Consider the following 15266-nt stretch of genomic DNA (forward strand, 5'->3'; position numbering starts at 1 on the left):
TCAAGCCATACGTAGGACACATACTTCTAATTATCCATTAATGCATTTGTAATGCAATTATTCATTATGCAAATTGCATAGGAGTCAGGGCCCTCTCCACTTAACCTGAACCCTTGAGTCTAGAAATTGTAACTATTGCATGAGTACTTCTACGGGAAGGCCAATCCGTTAATATAATAATAGTTTGTTTATTCAAATGTTTAGAGAACTTCGCGTGATTGACCATGTACAATGGTATATATGACATAGGGTTGATTGCAATATATGCATGACAGTTGGGATGAGAGTTCACATCATGAGCAACTTGGATTCATGCCAATATCATTATATAACGGAGTTATCCATGGCCTACTCACACTTATCAAATAGTTCATGAGAAAGAGGAACCAAATCCAAGATTCTTTTACTCTACCAAGTAGCCTTGAGCTATCACCCATTGCATAGCATGAGTCCCCCTTTATCAAAAAGAGCACAAAAGAATTAACATGAATCCCCTTCGTGAAAAATATCGATGGTGAGCAAAATAGTTACTAATTACCTTTTATACGTGCAAACCTTGCTAATAACCATTCCAATTATACCTAACCAAACAAACATTTGTCCATGAACTATTGTCCTATCTCAAGCCTATTAAAAATTTCATGAGAAACAGAGTGCTATTGATTATATTATTTGGTGGTTTACACAATACATGGATCGAGGATGTTAGTTCCAAATTATGTGATACCTAGAATATGGAAAGTAGCCATATTAGCAACTGATGTAGGAAAATATATGATATTACGTAGATGAAAACACAATGATCCCTCGACAGCACACAAAGAAGATTTGAGGCAATAATAAATAGAACATCAATGTCCCTAATAGGATTCCATACAATTGATATACAATCAGGTCATACAAGATTGAAAATTCCCATAACATCAAGAGCCACATGTAGACTAATGTAGATGTGGTGGTCTTCTCAACAAAGCTACTTTACATCAAATATTCCAAGTGCCAAAATTTCCCTGGAAACAATAGATTGGTTCTTAGAAACACTGTTGTCGTAATGTGAAAATTTCAATAACACAATCAACTCATTGCTAGGGACATGCAAAAAAACATTATTATTCAAAGGTGAAACATTCAATCTGTTACATTAAGGACTAGAACTCCTGCCAACAAATACCCGTCAAGCTTTTCCATATCACAGAGGTCTCATGAACAATGCTTACATGTTTTACATAAGCTTATAGTAAAAGCATTGAGTTCCCTTAAATACTGGTATTTTGTTCATTCATATATATCACGTACGATACTCAGATGAAGTATATATACTTAGAAGAACAACTAAGGCAGCACTCAACCTTCAACATAACAGCAGTACCATTCCGATTTCACTTACATAACTGAATATCTTATTCTTCATCTCAATCAATGGCTTTAATTTGGAGATATATCAAGCTCAAAATAGATCAATGAAAATGTACATAAATGAGCCTTCACCCACATACAATTAATTTTACTGCTCAGTTATTCCTGAAACTGAACTGAGCGTCACTTATTATTCCCACTCTTTTTACCAAAAAGAGATCAATAAAGCTGCTGGCACACAAAAGGCAGCTCTGCTCAACAATTACTCTTACATAGCTATTTATTAACAGCTGAATGGGCTGAATATCAGCATATGCTGAACAGAAGCTAGATAGATATCTCAATCCCATGCGTGCGAGTCCTTTTTTTATCGTGATTTCAATATTTTTGCCGAACTCCTTACTGTACATTATCCACATGATCTTATGACCACCTAAAGTACTTTTCTTTAGCATGAAAACCGAAATTACATGAAACTCCCCGAATAAATTCAGAGTGCCATGAACAGTCCCGCAAGTGTTTGTACACAGGATCCAGCCTCTGGAATTTGTTTTCTTTTTATGCATCCACACTCAAGATGAAAAGGTTGCCATCTCTTGCAAAGATTGATCGGTGTAACTTGCATTTGCTTCAGGCGTGTCTTCTTCACTCGGAGGCACAAGTTGCCAAAATAGGGGCAGAAACTTGTCCCAGTTACTCAATACTTCCTGTGCTTTCACACTGCCAGTCTTCTCCTGGAAGTCAAAATATATTTAAGGTAGGATTAATTGTACACTTGAGTTTTTCTTTGTTTAACCCGTTATACAAATGAAACCAGTGTGGTTTTTTAATTTTTTGAATTTCATACCGCATGGGCTTGTACAAGATTTTTCAGCTGTTGCTGACCTACGGGGGCAGTAACCCGTTGCATCCTCACAATCTCTTTGTTCACCTGAGGACAAACAAGTACGTCAAATTATATCCCATAATTCAATTACCCATGTCCCTAACAGTTTCTCAACCGGTTTACATTGAAAAGAAACTTACGATCTCATCCATTGAAAATTACCCAAAAAACCACAAGTTTACATATAAGAGACACAATAACTAAGTTTGCCAGAAACAAAGTCTTACCTTAGGCTGCAATGTGTTATCTTCGTCTAGAAGGTAGGCTAAGCCACCTGTCATTCCAGCAGCTACATTCCGCCCAACTCTGCAGAGGAAGTAGCACATCACAATAAGTAGCCATGCAGACACATGCAACTCATTTTTTCTTCAATCATTCAATTTACTTACTTCCCAAGCACAACAATGCAACCACCAGTCATGTATTCACAGCAATGATCTCCAGTTCCTTCAATGACTGCTTCTGCTAAAGAATTACGAACAGCAAAACGTTCGCCGGCCTTTCCCCTTGCAAACATCTGGCCACCAGTGGCCCCATATAAGCAAGTATTGCCGACAATAGTGCCATCTTCAGGGCAGAATCCAACATTCTCAGGAGGAACAATAACAAGCTCGCCCCCAGCCATTCCCTGCATAACCCAAGACTTTGGAGTGAGTGAATCTCCTTTCGCAATTTCATTTGATGACTCGTAAGGTAAATTTTGTATATAATAGGACACCTTGCCAACATAATCATTGGCTTCTCCCACAAGTCGGATATTCATGCCCGGCATCAGAAAGCAACCAAAAGATTGACCTGCACTTCCAATGAACCTAAACAGAAGGTCCGGCAGTGAATAAGATGATTCCTCAACCCTTTCAATCAATTGATTCAAACTCCCACTCTACTTACTTTATGTCAAGCTGTCCTGCAAAGCCTCTGTCACCATACTTCTTTGCTATGGCTCCAGCAACCCTTCCACAAACTGCCCTATCAACATTAAGGATCCTCACGGTCTTTTGTACTTTCTTCTCTTCTGCTATGGCCTCAGCAATCTGTTAAATTCAATAAATGCTTAAATTTAAATTTATGGTCTTACAATTAAGGCACTTAATTTTGTAGCTTATAACAATGAGCATGATCTATTTACCTCTGAATCTGCAAGCAAGACATCATCCAATACCGGTCCATTGGTATGGACTTCTTGATTTCTTATTTTTGTGCTACTCCACTTGGGCAATCCAACACTCTATCAGTCAACCAAACAGTGTAAACATGTCAAGAATATGACATTCAGGTTCTCCTACTAAAAAGAACTGTGGATAAAATTGGAGATTTCAATGGCAAGTATTTAGCTAACTCACAGAAAGAATAGAACTGAGGTCTATGTGCTGCGTCTTGAGGACAGATATACTTCTTGGTTTGAGCAGATCAACTCTTCCAATCACATCATCAAGCTTTTCATATCCTAATTGGGCAAGAATTCCTCTCACCTAGCATGGCCATTAGATAAGTTTTTAAACATAACAGCGCAAATAATAACTTGAACTTCTTCATATCAGAAAGAATGATGGTGAAATGATGTTACCTCTTCAGCTACATACAAGAAGTAGTTTACAAGATCCCCAGGAACACCAGGAAATCTTGCTCGAAGTTCCTCCCTCTGCCAGCAAGCAAGTCATTGAATTTCTAGTTAGGTATACATCTAACTAGTAATGTACTGAGAAATGAGAAAAGCAACACTGATCATTTTATTACCTGACTTGCAACACCTACAGGGCAGTTGTTTGTATGACAGATTCTTGCCATCACACATCCGGTTGCTATCATAGCAACTGAACCAAATCCATACTCATCAGCTCCCAAAGCTGCAGCCATTATCACATCAACCCCACTTTTGAATCCTCCATCCACTCTCAGGACAACCCTTTCTCGAAGTCCATTATTGATCAAGGTCTAAACACAAACACAACCATAACAATAAACAAAAGGTTCGCTTTCCAGTAAAGAAGTCAAAATCACACTGCTTGTCCACCTGTTGAGTTTCAGTTAAACCAAGCTCCCATGGACCACCGGCATGCTTTATTGAACTGATAGGACTAGCACCAGTGCCTCCATCATGTCCTGAGATCTGTAAGATATAAAAAATGCCTCAATATTTAACAATCATAAGCGAGAACTATATGATCATAAATTTACAATTAATTGATCCTGAAAGATGTGTAGAAGACTGTATTTCCCCAGACACACCTGTATGATGTCAGCATTTCCTTTGGCTACACCAGATGCAACAGTTCCTATTCCTGCTTCAGAAACCAGTTTGACAGAAACTTTGGCATTCGGGTTGACCTACCACAAATTTAAGCAGAACTTAGCAAATACTATTTGAATTCATCATTTCTTGATTATTGATTGAATCAACTAAATATACCTGATGAAGATCAAAGATCAGCTGTGCTAAGTCCTCAATAGAATAAATATCATGATGAGGTGGTGGGGAGATCAATGGCACACCAGGTTTGGAGTTTCTGAGTTTAGCAATGTAGGCACTAACTTTTTTCCCAGGTAGCTGTCCTCCTTCACCGGGCTTAGCACCTTGGGCAATTTTTATTTCCAATTGTTCAGCGTGAACAAGGAAAGTGGGCGTGACACCAAACCGACCAGATGCCACCTGTTAGCAATGTAGCTACTTTATTACATGTAGAGCAGCTATATTTGCCTTGAGCTCAACCTATTTACAGCTATACATGTAAATTTCTCAGAAGGATGACTATTACTCAATGTAGATCATACTGCATTTACTCTAAAGACTGTTTATGTCCATCAAATAGACGATAGGACAGGTGAGATTATACATAGCATTAAATGCAACACAAACCAGCTCAGATGCCCTAAAATCACATTCTAATAAACCAATACACTTTTCACCTATTAAAACAGTCTAGCAGTGGCCTCCAAAAACCTATATGAAACAGGTGTGATAGGAGGGAAAATGGCTGAGATGCAGAGAGAACAGAAAAGAAGAGGGTTTTTGGGGCGCCTAATAAGCTGTTTTAAGTTTTCGAGGCATTTGAACCGGTTCACATTGGCTTCATTTGCATTTAACAATTTACTGCAAACCCACTGAAAGATATTCCTGGAATTTTCAAAAAAGAAAGATAAACCTATCAAGCACCTGTTTTATTGCACTTGTTGCTGTATCACCATTTTGCAGACCCTTCAAATGGGGCAGGGTAGGAGAATATCCATCATCTACATCTGATAGATGCCTCCAACGTATAGGATCCTGTAGTACAACCCATAGCATCTCATAATTGATGGTTCATAACAGTCACCTTTGATGCAAGAATAACATATATTACCTCTCCTCCTTCCCCTGAATTTGATTTCCCACCAATCCTATTCATTGCCACAGCAATAGCTTCATGTGTCTCTCTTGAGATAGCTCCCAAAGACATTCCACCTGTGCAAAAACGCTCCATAATATTGGATGCAGGTTCAACTTTCCCAATCGATATGGGTTTCCTATCACTTCTAAATTCTAGAAGATCACGAAGAACCTGAAAAAGGAAATTTCATATATAAATTAGAACCAATAATGCTTCAATCTGGAAGCACAAATATTTCCAGCATAAAATCAAATATCTCGATCACAAATACATGTTCAGGTCCATAGCCCTTACATTTACTGGCCGAATTGCTAAATGTTGCTGGTAAACTGCATAAGCACTTTGATTCCTCTCTCGAACTGCTTTATGCAGGAGCTTTGACATTTCTGGATTATTGCTGTGGTACTCTCCTATTTCACTCAAAACCGCATTTTAATGAATATGAAAATTCATTGAATGAATATAAACCTCCATCTACAGAATACTAATATCTGTTTTCCAAGGAGGTACAGATCTGAGATATTCATATGCAACAAGACACAATATTACCTCCTTGTCTGGATTGGATAAACCCAAAATTTTCTAGCCGCTTTGCAGTTTCCTCTGAAAATCCTTTGATCCAAAAACTCATTGTTTCTCTTGCTAGCTGCATGTTACAGATTTTAGTAGGTATCCATGTTGAGAAAAGAAATAATGCACTTTTCTTTTGCTAACATAAAAAGAATGAAACATGTATCCTTTGCATAACATTTTCCACAATGAAGTTACAACAGTTTAGCACTGGCACATATAAATTCCTTGTTTTATATGCAGCTATTGAACAGCATCTATTCTTTTTGTGTTCAACAAAGAACTGAAGGCACTATAGCACTGATTGCAACGAGGCAAAACTTCTGCTGCATTGATGTGGAAAAATCTAAAGATAGTTACACAGCAAACTTACAATGCACCAAAAAGCAAAAGTGTCACCAACAACAAACCAAAAGGTAATTAGAAACTTCAGAGTAAGTGGTTACATCATCAAGAGTAAGGCCGCCTATCCTTGACACGCTTCCACAGAAGGAAGTGTTCACAACATCTTCGGCTAAACCATAAATCTCAAAGATCTGTGCTCCACAATAGCTGATAGAAACGAGAATCAAAGAAGTGAGAAATCATTTGAAAACACTAGCTACTACAAGAATCATGGTGCATTGTACCCTTGAGAATAGAAATGCACATACAAACCCTTATCAGAAAAGAAATCACCTTGACAGTAAAGATATTCCCATTTTTGACAAGATCTTCAGTATGCCTGCTCTAACTGCCTGCATTTGGAAAGCGCACATTACAACTTCTATGCATGTTTCTCTTTAAGAATTTATAAAAAAAGCCTAAATCAATAGATGGAAAACCTTGCAATAGTTCTGTTGAGCTTGTTCCATAGTCACAGTAGGCATTTTTCCATTTTTCATCAAGTTAACTGTTTTCACACTGATGCGCCAGTGTCGAGATGTTTCCAAAGCAAGATATGGGCATATTGCACTGGATACCCACATTCAAGAAGAGGAAAGAGATAGAATTTCAGTAAAGTGTCAAACCATGTAGAAATCTTACATATCAATCTCTTCCATGTAGAAAGAAGACACACCTAGCACCATAGCCAATCAAACACGCAAAATGATGTGTGCTAAAACATTGAGCTGTGTCCACAATTATAGAAGCCGACATACGTAGACCATTCTGAATGAGATGTTGATGTACAGCCCCAACTGCAAGGAGAACAGGTATAGCAGGTCTGGATGGTTCCTGATGCCCAAACGATGTAGTTTAGTGGATGATAAAACAAATATAAATAGTCATAACATTTGGATCCAATTTACCTTTCAGGACATTTTTACATATATTAATGATATGGCAAAACATTAACAGAAAATAAGGAAATTTTATTAGTAGCCCAACAAGAATAAATACCAATTCATCAAGTCGATCACTAAGAATAAGTAGCTGTGATCCTGAACGAACAGCATCATCAGCTGCTTCACACAGTCTATCCAAAGCTCTCTTGAGAGATCCATCCACACCTTTGCTGACATCAAAAAATATTGGAAGCCGATATGCCTTCAGCTTCTCATCCACTTTTAGGGACTCCAATTCATCATCATTCAAGATTGGGTTTGTCATGGTGACCTTCATTAGGTAAATCGACTTCCATATTACAACATCGCTGGAACCTACCTAGAATATAAAATTGACGACATATCAATGTGACATACCTGATCTGCATTCTTTGCATCGGCCTCCAGAATATTCTCACGCTTTCCAAGATTGACTTCTAATGACATGACTAAACCTTCCCGTAATGGGTCAATGGCAGGATTTGTTACCTGCAGTATTACACTAGTACTTTAATGCATTGTAAACAAAAACCAAGAAAATAGCAACCACAGATTGCAGAGATTTTATATATACCTGTGCAAATCGTTGCTTGAAATAGTCATACAGCATATGAGGTCTTTGAGATAGCACTGCTAAAGGAATGTCGTCACCCATGCAATAGGTCGGTTCTTTACCTTGTGATGCCATGCTTTCTATCACTAGTTGAACATCTTCTAAAGAATAGCCAAATGCCCTGAAGTAGACACCCAATTAGTAAGATCGCCATCATAAATGTTGACATTCAACCCAATTATATATTTAGCCCATCGAAACTTACTGCTGAAGCTTTAAAACTTTATCACTCTCCCAAAGATTAGCAGCAGGAAATTTGGCAGGTTCTAAAGCACGCCTTTTGTCAGCAAGCCACTGTTTGTATGGCTTTGCTGTGGCAACCCTCTTTTTAACTTCTGTGTTTTCTGAAACCTATACACAGTTTAAGATAGTGATTATGTACAAGTTACAACTTCCACTCTGATAGCTTTCATAAATCAAAACTGTGTAATTCTTATATGAATAGATTACAGGGGTTCTCTTTTTAAACTAATATCTTTCTGATGCTTAAATGTAGTTGCGTGTAGCACATAATTGTCAGTGTTAAATCAATTAAATTATTTTATCAAGAGCATATCAAACATTATCAGAAATATTCAAACACAAACTGAAATCATTGATGGTCTTACCTGTCCTGTTTCAAGGTCTACAGAAATCATCATTCCTGGACCCAACCTCCCTTTTGATATAACCTTTGAATCGTCCATATTGAGCACTCCTACCTGTCGTGGTAACAAGGATGTCATTTTTCCATTTTTCACATTTCAAAGAATTTAAGGCATTGTGAAAATGAAAGGTACCTCAGACGCCACATATATCATGTCATCTGATGTCCTCCAATATCTAGCTGGACGAAGTCCATTTCGGTCAAGACAAGCTCCCACTGTCCTTCCATCACTACAGACAATTGCACACCATTAGAGTTCCAACATCTTGACCATACCATGTGAGACAGATGGTGCACAAACGAAATAACGATTCGTAAAGGTTGATAGTAAGTATGCAGTAGAGAGAGAACAGGGAACAATAGCTCATATAGTAAAGCCTTTTAAGAGGCAGAAATGGCCCATGAGATCAAATGAGAACAACAAACCAAATAAATATAACTAAATTAGTAGAACTGCCTAAGCTACCAAAGTATCTTGTGAGCTAAGCATTTAACATTTTGAACTTAGATGGACTGAAACTTCTGCTTTAGGAAGATCTCCAACATGAGCCAATACAAGAGATAGATGTCTTCAATGTGAAGAAACTACCTTTTTTTTAAGTTCAAATGGACGTGGCCTAGATGCTACACAAAGTGCTATACCGTGATCTAATGTAGCCCCTTTCAAGGGTTGTGATCGAAACCCTACTTGTGTAGCCTTTGATTGACTTGTAACATGAGAAGTGATAAAGCTAAAGAAAGTCGCGATGAGCTGTTGTAGTTTACTTATTCTTCTTCAACACTTCTCCCTATGTCTCTTGAGTTCTGGCAAGAACAGTGCCAAGAACTGTTAGTCTTTGTATTCCATTACTTTGTGTGGTCAGCCAAAGCCTTATTTGAAGAGGTGGTGATATCTCCCTCTTATTTCATAAAACACATAGCACCATGGCAAGAATAGTGTTCCTTGATGGGAAGTGCACCTTGATGCATTTGCAAAAAATCCTTCTTTTGTAGAAGACAGACTAGACCTTTAGTAAAGGACTAAAACAAATATTTTCTTATACCTTTATAGTATTTCTTGGGTGTGTACCTCACAAAAAATAACAATTACAATAGTGATACCTCACGTATATTACACAACTACCACCTACACTAACTATCTATGGACCTCCTACACAGTCACACATATACAATGCATTTTAAGCATGGTCTTTAAGTTGGCATAGAACATTTAATAGAACTTTCGAGAAATGATCACTCTGAATGGGCAACATGGCTATTTTAGGAACTTATCCTTAATAATCAATGACTAAACCATGTGCCTCAATTCTCTTTTCTTTCTCTAAATCCATTGTGTGGTATGTGAAACATTATTTTAGAATAGTTCTCTGGGCCCTAGAGCCTACCAAAAGTCTATGTACCACTAACACAAGTAAAGGTTGTAAAGATACAGGTTGTGATTGCAAACCCTTCATTGAATGTTGCAGCACATTTTACATTGAGTTGGCGAATTGATAACGTTTCTAATTTGAAGAAAGTGGTGTGAGTTAGATATTAAGTATTAAGATGTCAAACTAAACGTTTTCCACCATTTTCAGCTTTGGAACTTTCATTCGAAGCCTACTTTTATATCTTCGTTAATATATCAGTTGTTTCCAAGCAAATACAAAGAAGTATATGATCCAAATAGAAATGTCATCAATATCGATCCTTGTGATTTATTACAGCATACCCTTACCTGAATAATAATAAAGCTGGTCCATCCCATGGCTCCATTTGACCTTTGTAATACTCATAAAAGTCAACAACCTGAGATCATAAAAAATGCACAAAACTGAAAATCTGGAAGCTTCCTAGAAAATGTAATAAAAGTATCTTGACTGCTGAAATGATAAACCACGCAAGTATCCCCAGATACCTCTGGATATTTGATCATCAGAGTAGGGTGTTTCTTGTATGCCTCAGGAACAAGGATCATCAGTGCCTCTTCAGGGCTTCTACCACTCCTCATGAGCAGCTGCCAAGGCAAAAGAATTAGCACGCAGAATATTTCTATAGACAACGGCTGTCAAGGTTGTAAACTTGTACCTCAGCTACTGCATCTAGGTTTGCTGAATCAGAAGCCCTCGGATTCCCATAAGGACGAATTTCGTCTTCTCTTCCATGCCAAACAGCAGACTTCATTGAACACTCTCGTGATCTCATCCAGTTGAGATTCCCCTGCATAGTATCGTCAAAACATACCATTGAATTTGTCAGAAATCTGGAGAAATTTGTGCATAAATCATAAACACATTCACGGATAGTATTCAAGAAATTCCAACGAAGGGAATGCAATATATAAAGCTGTGGCATACTGCTTATACCTGTAATGTGTTGATCTCTCCATTATGGCCAAGAAACCTCATGGGCTGAGCAAGAGGCCACCTTGGAGTTGTATTTGTACTATAACGTCTATGATAAATAGCAAAGCTGGATGTAAATAGTGGATCTTGCAAATCATGGTAAAAACTGCCCAAAGCCTCAGATCTTAACATTCCCTTGTAGACTATAGTGGAGCTGGAGAGGGAGCAAATATATAAATCTTGACCCCATGATTCAGATCCAGAAGATTTCTCGATGAGTTTTCTAGATATATACAATTCTGTTTCAAGGTCTTCAATAGAACCTTCATTGGCAACTTTAACTATAACCTGTTGAATGTTAGGAAGTGTTTGTTTTGCATAGTAACCAACTATTGATACATTGACAGGCACAGGCCTCCATCCTAGAACCTCAACTCCTTCCTGTGAGAAAATCCGCTCCACCACTGAAAACAAAAAGAGGGAATTAATTCTCTCCATTGAATCACCTGTGATGAGAGATTTTCAGAGGACAGACAATTTCAATTTCACTGATAAGGCACTAAACCTGGTTGTTGATTATTTGTGATTACATTTTAAGCTATTTAATTTAAGACACTACTATATAAAGACATTTTTCTTTCGTTACTTGCATTGACAAGTTAAGATAACAATCTCAATGATAAGGCACTAAACCTGGTTGTTGATTATTCATGATTATTTTAAGCTATTTAATTTAAGAAGCTAACACAGAAAGACATTTTTATTTTTTTACTTTGAATTGGCAAGCTAAGATAAACCTTTGTCAAGTGCCAGTATGGCCTTTTAGACACGTAAATTATATTTTTCTTTTGTTCTATGACAGACACCAAAAGAGCCAAAACACATTTCGTCTACCTTTTCATATGGCTTGCAAAAAAGTTCTAACTGTTAATATGAACAATCAAAAAAGATAATAAAAACAGAGGCCGCTACGGTTTTCAAGGACAGAGAGTGTCACGAGATAAGAAAAAGGTGGAGAAGGAAGGTTGCTAAATTTTGTATTGCAAGCATGTGCATCCAAGGCTTCTCTCAATAATGGAGGATTCGAGAACTCATCCACGCATCCTGATTTATCAGGAAAAACCTGTCATCATTGAGGAACATCAAATATTTTTACAACCCTTCTACGATCAACATTTCTCTCATCTTTCTCGACAAGTCACAAATTGATGGTTGCCACTCATTGCGTGTTGTACTATGCATTACTTCTTCCATCACAGATCTATATAGGAAACTAAAAAAGCAGTTCAACTGCAGGTTCTTTGCTTTGGTGGTTGGAAAGTATAAGAAAATCCATAATACACCATTTTTCACACTGTCAGCAGCCACGAATTCATCACTGCATCAGCTCACAGATTGATGAAGTTGTGGGTTGGAAGCAGTGGATCACATCTACTTTCCCAAAATAAATATTTTAATTCTATTCCCTATATTTCAACCTTCCTGCTCAGATTATTGGAATATTCGATGTATGGCGAGTGTGACATTCCATCATGGTGTACCCCGTGAATTATATTAGATGTTTCTGTGATCGCAAGCCCACAAAATCTGAGAGAAGTAGCCAATTTGTATCCTCCAAAATGTGCACAAAATTCAAATGCCTCATACTTAAATTTCTTCAACATTATGATGAATATTGTTAATAAATTATCTATCTGTCATCTTGATACACATAACATCATATGTGAAAATTTCTGCAAAATGATTTTCCAGAAGACATTGATGCATGAAGCTACATCCTCATGCAAGCTATTTCCTCTTTTGTGTAATTCAGAAGATCTAATGGGTGTCATACAAGAAATTTTTGAACATTCTTGCATAGATATGACTTTTGGTCTCTTAGGTCATTTTACCTTTGAATGATGTTAACAAAGTATTTCATTCTGTTACAAAAAAAGATAGGATGTAGTTCTGCATTTCAAAGATGTTAATATAAACATTCATTTCATTTCTCTCTCTATCTATCTATCTCCATCCAATAAAAAAGATGGGAAGTAATTACTGTGCGTCCATGGGTCAACTGGGTTTTCTGATGATGTTAATATAATATTGATATCTCTATCTACAATAATATATGGGAAGTACTTTTTTCCTCCTAAGGATGATATTATTTCATTTCATATCTCTCTGAAAAAAAATATGTGGCTAACAAGAGAGCTTCAAGAATACCTTCTTTGGCAGCGTTCAACGAAGACTCGTCCTTTGGCAAGAAGACCATTCCCACACCTGTTTTACTTTCATCAAGAGGGGCGAGTCCTTGGTCAGCAGCCCATTTCTGCAAGAGGAGCCATGGGATCTTGGTCATCAGACCCGCGCCATCCCCTGAGTCATTATCAGCCCCACATCCTCCTCGATGCTCCATACATCCAAGGGCTGTAAGGGCATCCTGAACTATGGCGTGCGATGATTGATTCTTAAGATTCGCGACAAACCCAACCCCACATGCATCTCGCTCCGCTAGCAAATCATCTAGCTTGACAACCTGATGACAAGATGACACCAACACACAAAGAAAAATAAAATAGGGCTTTCACGTTTAGCATCACCTCTACAGAACAAAGCTATTTGACCTTCAAATTCAACCAGACATAGAAACTTATTCTTTCCTTCAAGATCAACCCATCCAACATTTCAGCCTATGCTTTCATTAAACCCTAACCTGACATTGCGAACCTATCGCTTCCATCAAAATGAACCCAACATTGTAAAACCAATTGTTTCATTCAGGATCAAACCCAATATAACATGGGAGAAACGCATTAGATTACGAGGATATTTTCGCATTTCCTTTACCTCAGAAGCTTTGAAGCCAGCGCCAGGTTGTGAGGTGAGAGAAGAAGCACGTATTTGAGGCCACAATGGTTGGGAACCACGAGATCGATGAAGAGCTCTTTGAAGACGATGTTGATGCTGATGAAGACGAACCGAGCCAATGAAGTGAGACTGCAGATGAAGAGAAGGAGAAAGGTGAGGTGAAACAAGGGAGAGAGGGAGCAGAAAAGGCGGCGATGGGAAGCAACAGCTATTGGATGAGAGCTGAGAGAGAGCCATAGAAGAGAAGAGACAGATGGAAGAATTGGATTTATTTGCTTTTGCCTTTAATTTGATGGGTGATCAAGTGCACATGGGAAGGTATGGATTGATTTACAGCATTAGGGTCTTGATAAGTGGCCGATGATCCAAATCTTACAATTTGCATAAGATGTGATGTAGGCTACGGCTTAAAACCTATGGTTCTGACGTGTGGGTGATCGTTCAAAACCCTGGTTTTTGCATCAGACTGAAGTGGGCGATGGCTGGCTCATAAAGCTAGGGTTTGCAGATGTGTGAAGTGGTGGGTAATGCTTCAAGAGCTGGGTCGTGATGGGAGCGATGGCATGAATAACATTTGGCACAGGAGGGAGGGATATGTGGGGGGGGTATATAGCTCAGAAATCTGGGGAAGCTTCTTCTTTTTTTTTCCTTTTTATTGTTTTCTTTCTTTTCTTTACAGAAATGGGATGTGGGCGATGGATCAGAAGCTCAGGGAGGGGATGCAGAGGCTGTTGTAAGGTATAATGGTGACCACTGAGCGAGAGAGAGAGGTGGAGAAGAAAGGATGATGATGATGATGAATAAGCTCTGTTTCTGGCTATCCTCTTTTGTCTGTGGGTGTGGGTGTGGGTGTACGCGTGTGCCTATCCTCTTCTTTCTCTTCTCAAAGGATATGGCTACAGTATGTAGTATGTAGTATGTAGTATGTAGTATGTAGTGTGTAGTGGTAGTATGCAGTATGTATGTAATCATAGTAGTATCATGTATGTATGTATGTATGCAGTAGTAGTGGTAGTAGTAGTAGTAGTAGCAGTAGAGAATAAGCATATCACCCTTCTCCTCCCAATGGATGCAATCAACCAAACCATCTCATCTCGGATGGATCGTTCGTGTCCGCCCATCCATCCATCCGATCAACCGGCCACAACGAAGAGTCGGACAAATCAATTGGCTTCTATAGTAGTAGTAGTACTGGGAGGAGGAGGAGGAGGAGTAGGAGTAGAATCATGACCTCTTCGTGCCAATGGACGCAAACTAACCATCTCCATCGTATCCATCCCATTCGTCCGGTCAACCAGCCATTGTGAAGACTGGGAAGGATCATATCGTTCGTGGCAAGCCAC

General features: G+C 38.3%; 1 protein-coding gene across 1 annotated transcript; it reads right to left on the bottom strand.

Moving 5' to 3' along the window:
* Positions 1-1420: 1420 nt before the first annotated feature.
* On the bottom strand, positions 1421-14423 carry LOC147869967 (ferredoxin-dependent glutamate synthase, chloroplastic-like). Its single transcript, XM_087335388.1, has 33 exons — positions 13903-14423; positions 13279-13591; positions 11092-11534; positions 10814-10945; positions 10644-10742; positions 10464-10534; positions 8880-8976; positions 8709-8801; positions 8306-8451; positions 8062-8221; positions 7866-7976; positions 7564-7779; positions 7241-7398; positions 7005-7134; positions 6859-6917; positions 6627-6732; positions 6160-6256; positions 5905-6020; positions 5584-5781; positions 5397-5507; positions 4653-4892; positions 4472-4570; positions 4257-4352; positions 3980-4177; positions 3810-3884; positions 3586-3714; positions 3372-3470; positions 3134-3276; positions 2961-3054; positions 2632-2870; positions 2470-2548; positions 2204-2287; positions 1421-2090 (listed from the first exon to the last, which is right to left on the bottom strand). The coding sequence occupies exons 1-33, from the start codon at positions 14158-14160 to the stop codon at positions 1929-1931; spliced, it is 4851 nt and encodes a 1616-aa protein (XP_087191514.1). The 5' UTR covers positions 14161-14423; the 3' UTR covers positions 1421-1928.
* Positions 14424-15266: the final 843 nt, after the last annotated feature.

This window comes from Azolla caroliniana, unplaced genomic scaffold, assembly GCF_043228905.1.
Source record: "Azolla caroliniana isolate FFs.n. ecotype wild unplaced genomic scaffold, voAzoCaro1.0.p SCAF_1, whole genome shotgun sequence".
Taxonomy (NCBI): domain Eukaryota; kingdom Viridiplantae; phylum Streptophyta; class Polypodiopsida; order Salviniales; family Salviniaceae; genus Azolla; species Azolla caroliniana.

Bases quoted from the DNA above. Each gene is read 5' to 3' on its own strand.
- LOC147869967 (XM_087335388.1), bottom strand. From the start codon at position 14,160: ATGGCTCTCTCTCAGCTCTCATCCAATAGCTGTTGCTTCCCATCGCCG. The intron at 6,733-6,858 runs GTGATTTCTTTT...CGTTTCTATCAG, and splicing joins GGAATATCTTTACTGTCAAG to CTATTGTGGAGCACAGATCT. The intron at 5,782-5,904 runs GTAAGGGCTATG...TTCCTTTTTCAG, and splicing joins TAGCAATTCGGCCAGTAAAT to GTTCTTCGTGATCTTCTAGA.